This window comes from Sorex araneus, chromosome X (assembly GCF_027595985.1).
Source record: "Sorex araneus isolate mSorAra2 chromosome X, mSorAra2.pri, whole genome shotgun sequence".
In the NCBI taxonomy this organism is placed as follows: Eukaryota; Metazoa; Chordata; class Mammalia; order Eulipotyphla; family Soricidae; genus Sorex; species Sorex araneus.
In genome coordinates, this window is record NC_073313.1 from 222,051,231 (window position 1) to 222,064,577 (window position 13,347).

At 33.5% G+C, this 13,347-nt stretch overlaps 1 protein-coding gene across 1 annotated transcript in view; it reads right to left on the reverse strand.

The window, feature by feature from the left end:
- Positions 1 to 340: 340 nt before the first annotated feature.
- Positions 341 to 13,347, reverse strand: part of COL5A2 (collagen type V alpha 2 chain) — a 142,260-nt gene continuing 129,253 nt past the window's right edge. Inside the window, exons 47-55 of the mRNA XM_055121254.1 lie at positions 13,189 to 13,296; positions 12,579 to 12,632; positions 10,624 to 10,731; positions 10,211 to 10,264; positions 9,729 to 9,836; positions 7,649 to 7,940; positions 5,758 to 5,945; positions 3,095 to 3,334; positions 341 to 1,983 (exon numbers count right to left, since the gene is read on the reverse strand). Coding sequence (XP_054977229.1) covers positions 1,837 to 1,983; positions 3,095 to 3,334; positions 5,758 to 5,945; positions 7,649 to 7,940; positions 9,729 to 9,836; positions 10,211 to 10,264; positions 10,624 to 10,731; positions 12,579 to 12,632; positions 13,189 to 13,296 — 1,299 coding nt within the window. The 3' untranslated portion in view covers positions 341 to 1,836. The remainder of the gene's footprint in view (positions 1,984 to 3,094; positions 3,335 to 5,757; positions 5,946 to 7,648; positions 7,941 to 9,728; positions 9,837 to 10,210; positions 10,265 to 10,623; positions 10,732 to 12,578; positions 12,633 to 13,188; positions 13,297 to 13,347) is intronic.

The following is a 13,347-nucleotide window of genomic DNA, read 5'->3' on the forward strand; positions in this document are numbered from 1 at the left end:
TGGGAGGACCCATGGATGTGTAGCTACCCAGGCCCTGTGGTACCAAGGATTACCTAAACAATCCAGGCTGTTCTTGGGGTTTTCAAAGTTTTGCCCAGCGATACTGGGGGCTGTGCGTTGTCAGGGCTCAAACCTGGATGGGTCGCATATATGTAAGACTTTCACCTTAAACCCCGAACTATCTCTCTGGCCTTAACTTTTAAATAAATATCAAAACAAAACAAAACAAACAAAACAAACAAACACCTTACTTTATATTACTGGAAATGAAATCATTAAAATATATATAAAGGAATTTCACGAAACAAAAACCACTGTCATGACAAAAAGCGTGCTTTTAATTAGATTCTTTGCAGAGATACATGACTAAAGTTGTGTGCATGATTTGTCCTTTGGGATGGTCCCAGCTGTTTATTCTTAACTAAAAATAAAAAAATGGAGCCAACAAATGCAATTAAGGGGGGAATTCCTTTGAGATACAAAGGGGCCTACATGTTTTGAAAAAAACATGTAAGAAACATGCAAGAATTACAAAAGAGTCCAGATACAGTATGACAGATGAACAGTTGAAAAGGCACTGGAACAAGCTCCTTCTTTCAGAAACGGGGAGTCTAACAGTTGTTTTCACACATGGTATTGATGAAACCATCACTATTTTTAAAGAATTTTATAGAAGGAATTTTAGCACCATCATTAAAGGAAAAATAACAATACATTTTAGCTCTGCTTATCTCCAATCTTGGAATAATAACAGAAGCATAGCACCTTTGAGTATCTAAACTATAAACAAAAATAGTAAGTCCATCCCAGCTTCCAGAGATGAGGTAGCTCATACTATGACAGGTTGGGTCATTTTTTCTATGACAGTTCAAAAGCCTAATGGTTTAACTCCATTTATCACATTTCATTAGCTCCACAACTCTGAGTGTTTTAGTCTTTTTTCTTCTTTATAGACTTCAGGATGATTCTCAACTTAGTCTTGGACATATGCTAATAAAGTTGTATGTATGAATTAGTCTGCATTCAATGTCTTCTTAAACAAGAAAGTGCAAATGTATATTCATGCAAATTCTAACTACCTTGATAGAGTCTAGAAGGAAAAGAAATCTTTAATCTTAAATGAGAAAGAAGTCTAAACTTACTTCACTTTGAAAAAAATTTAGAAGGTTGAAGTAATTTCAATTTGTATTCCAGAAATTCCTCTGAATATATATTATTTTAAAATTTCATCTAGGACAGTGAAACCTGATTTTTTTCAAGGTTCTCTTGAGAGTATCTCTTTGGTATGTCAAGGCATGTATGTGGGTTTTAAAGATACGGTTAAATATTTTTATTTTGCTTTTTGATTATTTGGGAATGAGAGATGACAAAAGGGTACTTATTTCTATTTTGTCCAACTTTAGTTAAGCAAAATAAAACGTGTTGTTTTGTGCTGTAGTTCTACATACCCCACTCTTTTAAGCTACCTGCCAGGAAGATTTTTTTTCATAAATACTAAGCAATGTTGTCATTAGATAAAAACAAATTGAAGAAAATGGAAATTTATTTATTTAAGAAGTTTACTTTTTTTAAGTGGTCATTGTCACTGATCATCTTAAATCTAGATTGCTGTACTGAAAAATATTTTAAGTCAATTGAAACTTGAGGACTGTAAGTAAAATAAATATTCTGAAGGATAAGGAGGCCAGGCACTTAAGACCATATGTACAAAGCTGATGCAGGATCAGCCATTACTTCAAGAGTCTCAGGATCAGCTTCAAACAGTCAAAGTTCTAGTGAATGGTGATGCCATTGATGGTGGGGGAGTTGCTCATTGTCGATGTATCTCAGCTTGCTTTACACAAAACACACTGGCCCGATTTCAATGCCAAATTCCTGGTCTGGGCTGCCAACATCCACAGGGGCAAGATCTATGATGGGCAAGCGTGCCACATTCTGTGTTCTATATTCAAAGATGGTTTTGCCTACATTTCCATTTCGTTTCTAGAATAAAATGGAACATTGGGTTAACGGAATACCAGCATTTTCCAAAGATACTAAACAAGAACTTCAAAGACAATTTTATAATGTAGAGCAATTATTTTAAAGCACTACTTAAAAGCTAGAGCGATAGCACAGTGGGTAGGGCGTTTGCCTTGCACACTAAAGACCGGGTTTGATTCCTCCATCCCTCTCGGAGAGCCTGGCAAGCTACCGAGAGTATCCCGCTCGCATAGCAGAGCCTGGAAAGTTACGTGTGGTGAATTCAATATGCCAAAAACAGTAGCAACAAGTCTCACAATGGAGATGTTACTGGCGCCCGCACAAGCAAATCAATGAACAATGGGACGACACTGCTACAGTGCTACTTAAAAGCTAGAGATACTACTGTGCGAGGCACGCATTATTTTAAAGTTTTAAGATGAATGAATGCCCTTTATTCTTTTTCAGTTTCCCAGATGGTTAATATCAATGTTAAAGATAAAACATTCTTGATTTTTACAAACAAAATCACAATTAATCATTTAATATTTCCATTCTTTAAGTCAATTTATGCAATAAGGAAATATTAAGAATCAGTGAAACATTTAAAGCATCTCAAATTGATTATATATGTTAGAGTCAAGGATTCATAGGCATGAAAATGATACTAAAAATCTGGAGGAAAATCATAATGAGTTCATTAAAGAAACAGATAAGATCTCAATCATTCATTTTAATGTCTTTTTTTTTCTTTTTTGGTGGCATGGGGGATTCAGGGCTCTACCCCGTGAGGCTTGTGAAAACATATGATTCTGGAATCAAACTGGGGTTGTCTGCATGTCAGACACATGCCTTAACCCCTATATTAGTTCTACGGTGCCAATTTTCACTTTATTTATTTATTTATTTATTTATTTATTTATTTATTTATTTATTTATTTTGCAAAAATCTTTACTGTGTTCCATGTGCTAGCACATACTGAAGTTTACCCTATAGAACCAGGAAGAGCAAACTGTTGATGTACTTATTTTAAAGGTTAAATTGCTGCCATTTCTAGTATCATGATAGTATATTTAACAAAAAAAATAGTATTTGAACAAGCTCAATAGGGATAAAAACAAAAGTACTTACAGAGCATGTATCTTGAAGAACTATGTATCTGAATCTAACATTTCCCTCTGCCTTAATTTCCAGGTCATTTGACCCTTTGAGAACTACGGCTTTCTTGAGGTTCTTAGTTTGGTCATCCATGTACCCCACACTGTTTTTACAGATGTAAGTAATATTTTGTGAAGCTTCTTTTGATAAAAGGCGCAAGAAGGTCATTTGAGTGATGGCAGCACTAGGGGACTGGTGATCTCCATAAACAAACTAGAAAAATAAAAGCATATGTTACATGAGTAGTAAAACGTTTCATAAAGCCATGTGCACTAAATACTACTTCTATCTTTCTTATAACAAGTACATATGTGAAATGCATAGGTATCCTGAAATATTCTGTGAATTTATAAATCCTCTGTAATAACTGCCCAAATTATAATAATAACAATAATAATAAAATAATCATCGCCATCATACTTATCTTAGATAGCTAAGCATTTAAAAATATTTAAAATTTTGGGGCTGGAGTGATAGTACAGTGGGTAGGGCGTTTGCCTTGCATGTAGCCAACCCGGGTTTGATTCCCAGCATCCCCATATGGTCCCCCGGGCATTGCCAGGAGTAATTCCTGAGTGCAGAGCCAGGAGTTACCCCTGTGCATCGCCGGGTGTGACCCCAAAAATAAATAATTAAAAATTTTAAAAATATTTAAAATTTTATTGTAAAATTATTAATTATTTGTAAAAAGTCATTTATTTAAATATTGCCTTAGTATTTGATTATGGATCTAAAAAGCCTGATTTTATTTTTATAATAATAATTAGAAATTAACTATTGGCATAAATTATTTATTTCAATGGTTATATAATTTAATAAATATGATCACAAATTTTCAATTAACTAACTGGTCAAATATTAAAAATAATTTCTTGGGGCTGGAGCGATAGCACAGAGGGTAGGGCGTTTGCCTTGCACGCGGTTGACCAGGGTTCAAATCCCAGCATCCCATATGGTCCCCTGAGCACCGCCAGGGGTGATTCCTGAGTGCATGAGCCAGGAGTGACCACTGTGCATCACCAGGTGTGACCCAAAAAGCAAAAAAACAAAAATAAAAATAAAAATAATTTCTTATTTTTATACACTTTTATTCTTCTCTGACTTTGGAACTCAATGCTTTCATTTGAGATTTTTACATATTATATTAACTAATAAAATTATAAAAATATTGAAAAATATAAATTTCCTGATTATTAAATACAGGCCTATTCTACATATTCTGGTACACCCATATGTTCTTAATCATATTTTGTTTGGAAGATGATTTCAGAGGAGAAAACAAACATAAGTGAAAGTACAATTTCAAGGAATTAAGTCTCCATGAGTAGATTCTGATAAAATATTCACATTATAAAAAGAATTGGTAAGGGGGGCTGGAGTGATAACATAGTGGGTAGGGCGTTTGGCTTGTACACGGCGGACATGGGTTCAATACTCAGTATCCCATATGGTCCCCCAAGCACCACCAGGTGTAATTCCTGAGTGCATGAGCCAGGAGTAACCCCTGTGCATCACTGGGTGTGACCCAAAAATAAAAAAAAAATATTGGCAAGGCTAGATGTTGTTTACTGGACAATGACAAAATAATAAAAAGATAAAGAAAAATATTTATAGAATTCCTGTCATATAAAAGTATCTTCAATTTAAATACTACTATGAAGTTTACAAAATTATTTAATCACTAAATATACTATAGAAAGGCTTACAGAAAAAAATAAATAAGAACAGGTTTTCCTGAGGAAGTGGAGAAAAGAGATCTTGCATACTTTAATATGAATGTATGTTGGTACAGTCATGAAAACACCCTGGAAATTCCTCAAAAAAAAAAAAAAACCTCCAAAAATCTAAAGAGGGGGCTAGAGATATAGTACAGAGGTTAGGACTCTATCCTCGAAGGTGGCTAATTAAGGATCTATCCCTGCATCCTATACGATATCCTAAACACTTCCAACAGTAGTTCCTGAGCGTAGAAGCAGGAACAACCCCTGAGCATTGTTAGTTGTGCCCAAAAACAAGAGATTAAAAAAAAAAAAAAACTTAAAATAGGACAACTGATATGATTCACCTACTCATCGTCTGAGTATTTGACAAAGAATGTAAAAATATTGCTTTGAAGAGATAGATACACACTATATCCATTGTAAAATATTTCAAGAGTCACCATACAGAAATAATTTAAATGCCCCACAGCAATGAATTAATATAGTATATGTATTTTTAATATAGAGTATATGTGTGTGCACACACATACTATAATACTAGTTGGTTTAAAAAATAAAAAAGGAAGATGAAATTTTGCCTTTTCGATGTAGATGGACCAAAGGAAATTTTGCTAAATGAAATAAGTCAGTAAAAAAAAAACACTATGTAATAATTACCCCTTCAGATTTATTCCACAATTATTATCACATGTATTAAATAAACTATTTAAAATAACTATTCTATATTACATCTATGGAAAAAATATCATTCAAAGCTTTTGCAGATTTAATTCAAACTAAAACTATTTAGTAATATTGTAATCATAACTATGAGAATATATCACTTCAGAAAATATGGTAAACACAGTTACATGCCCTAAATAAAATATCAAAACAATCAATAACAATAAGCTAGTACAATGCATATTTATTTACCTGAGCTCCTCTGTTCATGTCAAGACCATACCAAACAGGCTTATTGTCGGGAGATTTAGTTGCCCACCAGGTTTTACGTGGTACACTTGAAGGATTTGCTGAAATACATGTTTCTCCTGTTTCCATGTTGCAGAAAACTTTTATTGCATCTTCAACAGATCCCTGGTTTGGATCAATCCAGTATTCACCTATTTTCAAAAATAGAAATATTTGCTAAATATTAGTGATCATTTCACACATCATAATGTCTCCCCAAAAATTAACAGATTATTTGAAAATATGAACTCATTGATCCTTTTCTTATTACTCTTCGAAAGGGCTGGAGATATTCAAAGTGTCCCAGAATGTGCCTTGAATGTGTGAGGCTCTAGGTTCCATTCAACCTCCAGCTACCACTAATTCCCTACAACAACTAATCGTAAAAATCAAACAGGGAATTTTTAAGAGAGTATCTCTTAAGACTTAAAGAGAAAGAAAATATTAATTATGCATTTGGAGCTTTTCTAAGGCATTTTGTCAAACCATGTACTTAAAACCCAAAACATTCATGTGAAGAAAATTTTATAGAAGAGAAAACTATACCCTGAGGAGCTAATCTACAGAGATTATATGGTTTTGCCAAAATGAATGTGTTCCCATAAAGCTAAAATTTAAAAAAAAAAATAGAGCTCAGAGCTATAATACTGTGGACAGGATATTTGCCTTGCATGCAGCCAACTGGGGTTTGAGCCCCAGTCACAGTCCCTCCAGGAGTGATCCCTGAGTACAGAGCCTGGAATAAGCCCTGAGCACAGATTCTAAGTATAGAATTAGAATTTAGAATCAGTCTGCCCATTCTTCAAAGAAAATAATTTTAACTATCCCAGTCAATGTTATTTTAAAATTAATGGAAACTCAAGCATTTCATAGTTCATTCCCAAAGTCTGGGATCCCTCTTCTCTAGAAGTTACTGAAATAGTAAGAAATTAATAAGAGAATGAAAACTTATGTGGTATAAGCAATTATAGCACAAAAAGAATTTAATTCTAAAATACTTTACAACTGAGCTTACATAGGAGGGGTGGTAGCCGGGAGGGGCTCTGGGGAAACTGGTGAAGAGAAGCTGGCATTCTGGTGATGAATGGGGTGTTGGAGTGATGTGTGCATGAAAAGTGTGGTTCACAGTATTATAAATCCTTGTACTGTAATAAAATATTTTTTTAAATAAAATACTTTGGGCCAGAGTGACAGTACAGTGGGTAGGCCTTGCATGTGACCAACCCAGGTTCAATTCCCAGCATTCCATATAGTTCCTAAGCACAGCCAGGAATAATTCCTGAGTGCAGAGCCAGGTGTAAGCCTTAAGCATCTCCAGGTATGACCCAAAAAGCCAAAATATAAGACATAAAGTAGAATACTTTAAGATATCACTGCAAAATAATCTTGCTTGTAGAGATTTCTAAATAATGATTTATAAAAAAAATCAACCTACCTGAAATAATTTTATACTCAAATGAATTTTAGAATAATAAGTACCTTTATCTACTATCTGTATCCAACAATAAATGATAATATATTAAGTACTTGAGAAAAGAGAAAAATAAATTGTTCAGATTTATTTCATCTAGTATTTTTATGTTTATTTATCTGCAACAATTATCTTAAGACATCTCGATAAAAAAGAAAAATACCACCATGATCTGGGTCATTATGTCCTTCTTTATAGTTTTTATTATCTCTGTCTAATTTTCATATTATTCATTGTCCCACCACTGAACCATAAATTCTCTGGCATGTTTACCATTTTATTTCATCTCAACTATTAGAGATCAGCAACATACTCAAGAATGCAATTGAGAATAATAAAACCATCAGCAATAGATGATGCTTAAATGTGCTCCGATCTACTTACCACTTTGTTTTGCTGAATGGCACAACTTTAAGTCATCACATGTCCGGGCTGGGTTCTTTTTAGAGCCATCGGGGCTGCGCATTGTTTCAATCTGACTGCTCAGTGACTTCAGGGTAGCATGGACTCCTGGGTCAGTTTTGTTCTTGTCATCAGGAAATGCCTGATCTTCAGTAAATTCTGGAAGTGGGTCTGATATGCTATCATCATAGTGTCCCATGATGTCCCCAAGAGCAGCTGTAAGGTGACCAGGTGGCCCGGGGGGACCAGGTGGACCAGGCTCCCCAGGAGGACCCTGATTAAAAGACAAATGAAGAGGCAGTTAACATTTTTTTTAGTGTTTCTATGGAACACAAATGTATTGATGGAATTTGCCTCCTGTGTAGTTACAGTAAAACATCTTGATTTGAAAGTACTGAGAACTCTGACTCATGCATTTAATTCACCAGGTGTTTTGACTTGTAAATGTATTCCAAAAATTGAGATATAATACATGTCTACTTTTGCAAGTGTGCTTATTTTAGATAATAAAGATCAGAGCACAAAGTATTTGCCCTGATATTTACTTAGGAAATTAATATATTTTGCTAACAATGAGAGATATGCATGGTAACTTCAAGTTATGTATGGGTAGAGACAACTAAAATGTTTTCAAAGGATTCACTGATTTACATTGAATGGGATTATGTAGAGGATTTGTGGGTTATCGTTTATAAAACCACATTGATACTAAGGAAATAACCACAAGAATCCACAAGGGTATTTCTTCTTTATTTCCAAATATATTCTTTAGTGTTCAGATCAAAATTCTCTATAGTAAAAATATTTTTATAAGCATCTTTTGCATTTTTATTAGGAGTTCTCTTAATCTCATTGCCATACAAGAACTATTAGTGTTAAGAAGATGGGCATAAAAATGTTGCAGAGGCTACAAGTGAATCCTCCCTAGGAGAGTCCTTCCTCATTTTTCTAAGGAAGAACTCAATAATTCGAATCAATTTGAGAGATGAGTAGCCCAGATTTCATGTGGGGCATAGTCCTTGACTTAAGAAAACTGGAATTTAAATATCAGTAGTCATATGTTTTGTGACTCTAAAGAAACTGTTTTAACTTCCAGTGCCAACATCTCTGCATTTCAAAAGGCTATTCAATTTGTTTATTTTATTTTTTAACTAAGGTCACATCAATATCCAAACAATTTTTACACTAATATTATGGGGAGAGATTTTAGTTTTCTATAAAGAAACAATGAACCATGGAAAAAGTCAATCAAGGGCAACCTAGATCAAAAGTATTCCAATTCAATAGATGTATCCATTCACAGAGAACCAAATATGACATATTTATTTTGATTATTAAATTAAAAGGCAATTTAAATAATAAATAGTTATTATTTATAAATAAATAATAAACACTAGTTAAAGGCATTGTCAAAAATGACAGAGAGAGACAGAATAAAGAGGGAAAGATTAATGAGACCAAAGAAAAATAAACAGAAATAAAAGCATAAATACACACATACACACACATAGAGCATATATATGAAGACTTTTCCAAATTCCTGAGAAGCAAGACTCTAATTTCATTTACAACTTTACACAATTCTCATTATGTTTTACATAAATGTATATTGAATTTTTATGAAAGTCTTAATTAAAATCTTTCCCAAATGTAATTTTCAATAGAGAAAATTTTCATTTTATACACTTCACCTACCACCATTTTAATAAACAAATGCATTTCATCAAGTGTCACAGACATTTAATAAATTTTCATCTAATGTAAGCTACATTTTCATAATTATAATTAAAGATACAATTTTGGTTGCTGTTTTCTCAAATTAGCACAATATACCACATGAAGCCAAAGCCAAAGTAGTTTAGGCTCTAAAGCTCTTTACTCTGAATTGCCTCTATTAAAACATTCCCAAAAGTTACAGATAGAGTCAAGTTCTGGTGTAAATTTTAAGTCTGTCTGCAGAGTTTCCTAAATCTCTGTCCATGCAGGCTTCACAGACATTCCTGGCAGAGTCCAGGCTATGGGTATCAAGAGCATCCTTATATACAAACTCCTGTGACCTTACCTCAGGACCTGCTTCTCCAATACTGCCCCGTACACCAGGAGGTCCAATTGGCCCAAGTGGCCCAGGGTTTCCTTCTTTACCAGAAGGACCAACTGGTCCTGGAGGACCCTGCAAGAAACAAAAAGCCCTTCAGCTTTCATGTACAAACATGTATAATCTTTTCTCTAATCAAAGAACTGCTTTCCTTATAGAATATCACACAATTCCTCAATTCATTTTCCTTTTGAGTACTGACTGCATCATAAACACGGATGCTCTGTCAAGCACAGGTGCTTGATGTAAAACGAGTATTCAAAGATGCGAAAGACTAGTCACATACTTTTATTAGCAGGAGCTGTTTCATTAAATCTCTTGTAAATTTAATTAGATATTCCATTAAATAGGAGTAAATGAGAGAACTTGGGGAGTTTGTTAGCAGTGAAATTTTAGATTTAAATCCCAGAAGCTAATAATATTCTAGGAACTGAAATCATGTTACTTACTCTTGGGCCAAACGGTCCAGGAATCCCAGCACTGCCTTGCTCGCCATTTGGACCCTAAGTAAGAAAAGTTTCAAAAATATTTACATCCTGTACTTTTCGACTATGAATGTACTACCACCTACATGAACAATATACACTACTTTAATGAAGTCATAAATTACTACCATGTTTACATGAACTGACCAATACTTAAGACAACTGTTAGAAAAAAAGTGTATATAACCATTTATTTTTCTCTACAATATTGGAGCTAATAAATGAGCAATTACATTGAGCAATTGTTTATTTGTAGATCAAGGTATATTTTGAAATAATAATAAAGATTTAAAAAACCCACCCATCTTATAAACAAGTATTAAATACTCGTGTGTATTTTCACAAAGGGCAAAATAATAGTTAAAGGTGCAACTTACAGGGGGTCCAGGAAGACCCTGAAGCCCAGTAAATCCTCTGTGACCCTTCTGGCCTCGGTCACCTCGATCTCCATGATCACCTTTGTCACCACGTGGTCCTTGGGGTCCCTTGAGATAGTCAAGATATTGATATAAACTATAATTTCACATGTAACAATTGTATACACTACAGTTTTGACTATTGCATTTTAAATGGGCCTAAAAACTTAATGGTCAGAAAAAGAATTAGACTGCCTGAAACTCAATCATATCTTTATAACTTTTTACTCACAGTGATTTAGTTGAAATAAAACAAAACAAAAAAGGCTTTTGGTGTATTTTTATCAAGGAATGACAAAAAATTCTTTGAGCAAATTTAAAGAGAGATCTCAGCATGAAAGTCTATTTAGTCATAGAATACAAACAAAACCCTATGTTTTTATATCTGTAATATCTTTATTTAAACAATCCCGAACCTGAGAAACTAAAGTAAAAAGCAATCAGAAAATGTATTGCGATTAAAGAGATTAAAGAACAGAGGTGAAAATGGTCTGATAAATCAACTCTGTCTCAAACTGCCTTTTAAGATCTGAAAAACAAAAACAGCCTCTGGGTGGTTCACAGGAAACTGACAAGTGGCATAAGGTCAGGTTCTCAGGGTCAGCATCTGCTGTCTAAGAGTTTTCTTAAAATCCTCTCAATCTGACTTTGGAGGAGCGGAAATAACATCAAACCAAATGGCTTTCAGGCTAACTTCTGCCTCCTAAATTTTTTATTCTTCCTTTAATTTGTTCTTCTTTTCCTTTTCCAAAATTTTATTTTATTAAAGCACCATGAGTTAAGTAGTTATTCATACTTGAGTTTTTGACATATTCCATCACCAATCCCACCGCCAGACTCAACTTCCCTATACCCATGTTCCCAGACTTCCTCTCCTAGTCCCCACCCCAGCCGCAGACTGGCACCTTGACAGGCATCTTTTAAATTTGGTTATAAAATTTTAGTTCTTCTTTCTTAATTTGAACATCCTAATTAGAAAACTGAATATTCGCAAATTAAAAATAAGACCTCAGTAGCTTTTGTATATTCATATAACAATAAAAATTAAATATTAAAAGTTGAAATATATAGGAGAGATTCATTTTATTTTATATATGAATTATATAAAATTTCATAATTAAAACAAAAGTAAACCAAAAGGCACCTATTTAATTAAGAAAAATTAATTTATAGAAAATAAAACCATATTGTCTTTTTGTAGTTAGCTAGAAAATCATTCAATTGACATATTTGCTATGTATTTACAAGACAGTCACCAATCAAGTTCTAATAAAACCTGAGAACTGTAATGTAATGATAAAGCATTATTTATAGACTGCAATTATTCTACACAAATATAGATTTTGATTATGCAATGGAAATGAAAGAACATGACCTCTCAGGCTGTCCATAATGAGATAATTCATAGTGAGATATCTATATAAAAATTACTAACAAAATAATTATTAATAAAAATATTAGAAAATGAGTAAAAGAGTCTGTTTGAAAATATAACATATTTAAATAGCATTTTTGAACTGCATAAAGAACTACCAAAAATATTTCCTATGGGATTTTTGGACATTTCCTGAGAAGAGGGAACCATTATTTCTTCTACTTAGTGGAAAATAGAAAAGGTAACTGTAAAAATTTTCATTATTACTAAAAGAAATGATAATTTCAAAAGAGTTATCTTAAAAGGACAAAAGTATAAATTGCTAATCATTATTTTAAATTATTACTTATGACCAAAACTTGAAAAAGTTTATAATTTGACAATTATTTGTGAATCTTAAGTTGCACTGTCAAAACTGAATCCACGTCGTCTGCATGCAAGGCATATACTATACCACTCAGCTTCATCCTAATCCCTCTACTTAATTTTTTGTAAGTATATTTTATGTAATAAAGTACTTAAAAGAAAACAGATAACTTACTGGCAAGCCACGTTTCCCAGCTCGACCAGGTGGTCCCATGGGACCACGAGAGCCCTAAAATAAATATACACAAAACTGTAAAAATGATATTTATATGCTCATACCAATAGATACAGATATAGGTATCAACAAAACATGCTTTTGATTGGTGTTTATTTATGTAGATATGTAAATGAGTAACACACATGCTAAATATGTATCTATGTACCTATGTATATCATTTTATGGTTTATGGCCTTAGTACAAGGATATGTTCATTATATGCAACTTCAGTAATATTTTTATGATGGATTTTATTAATTGGTTGTAGTGAATGAAGAGCACATTAGTAGTCATAGTAAAACTGTACTTGCTTAAATTCAGCACAATGCATACTTATTACATTTTAAATAAACAAACAGAAGTGTTCAATTATTAGGCAGAGCAACAGACATTGAATATAGGTTCAAATTTAGTATTTTCCTTCAGACAAAAAGCAATTCATAATTAGCTTTTTATCATTTTCTTAAGTTTTGAAGTTTACACCATGACTGCAAGCACACATAAACTCAGTGACATTCTATCATGTGGATATTTATAATAGCAAATGAGAAATCAGTTTTCTCCTTACTGGATCTCCCCGTTGTCCAGCATCTCCCGGAGCACCAACAGGTCCTGGGGTTCCAGGGCCCCCCTGAGAACCGGGCAGACCCGCAGGTCCAGGGTCTCCACGATCACCCTAAAGAAAATAACCATTATGTCCCTTCTAAATGTGTTCTAGAGCAACAGC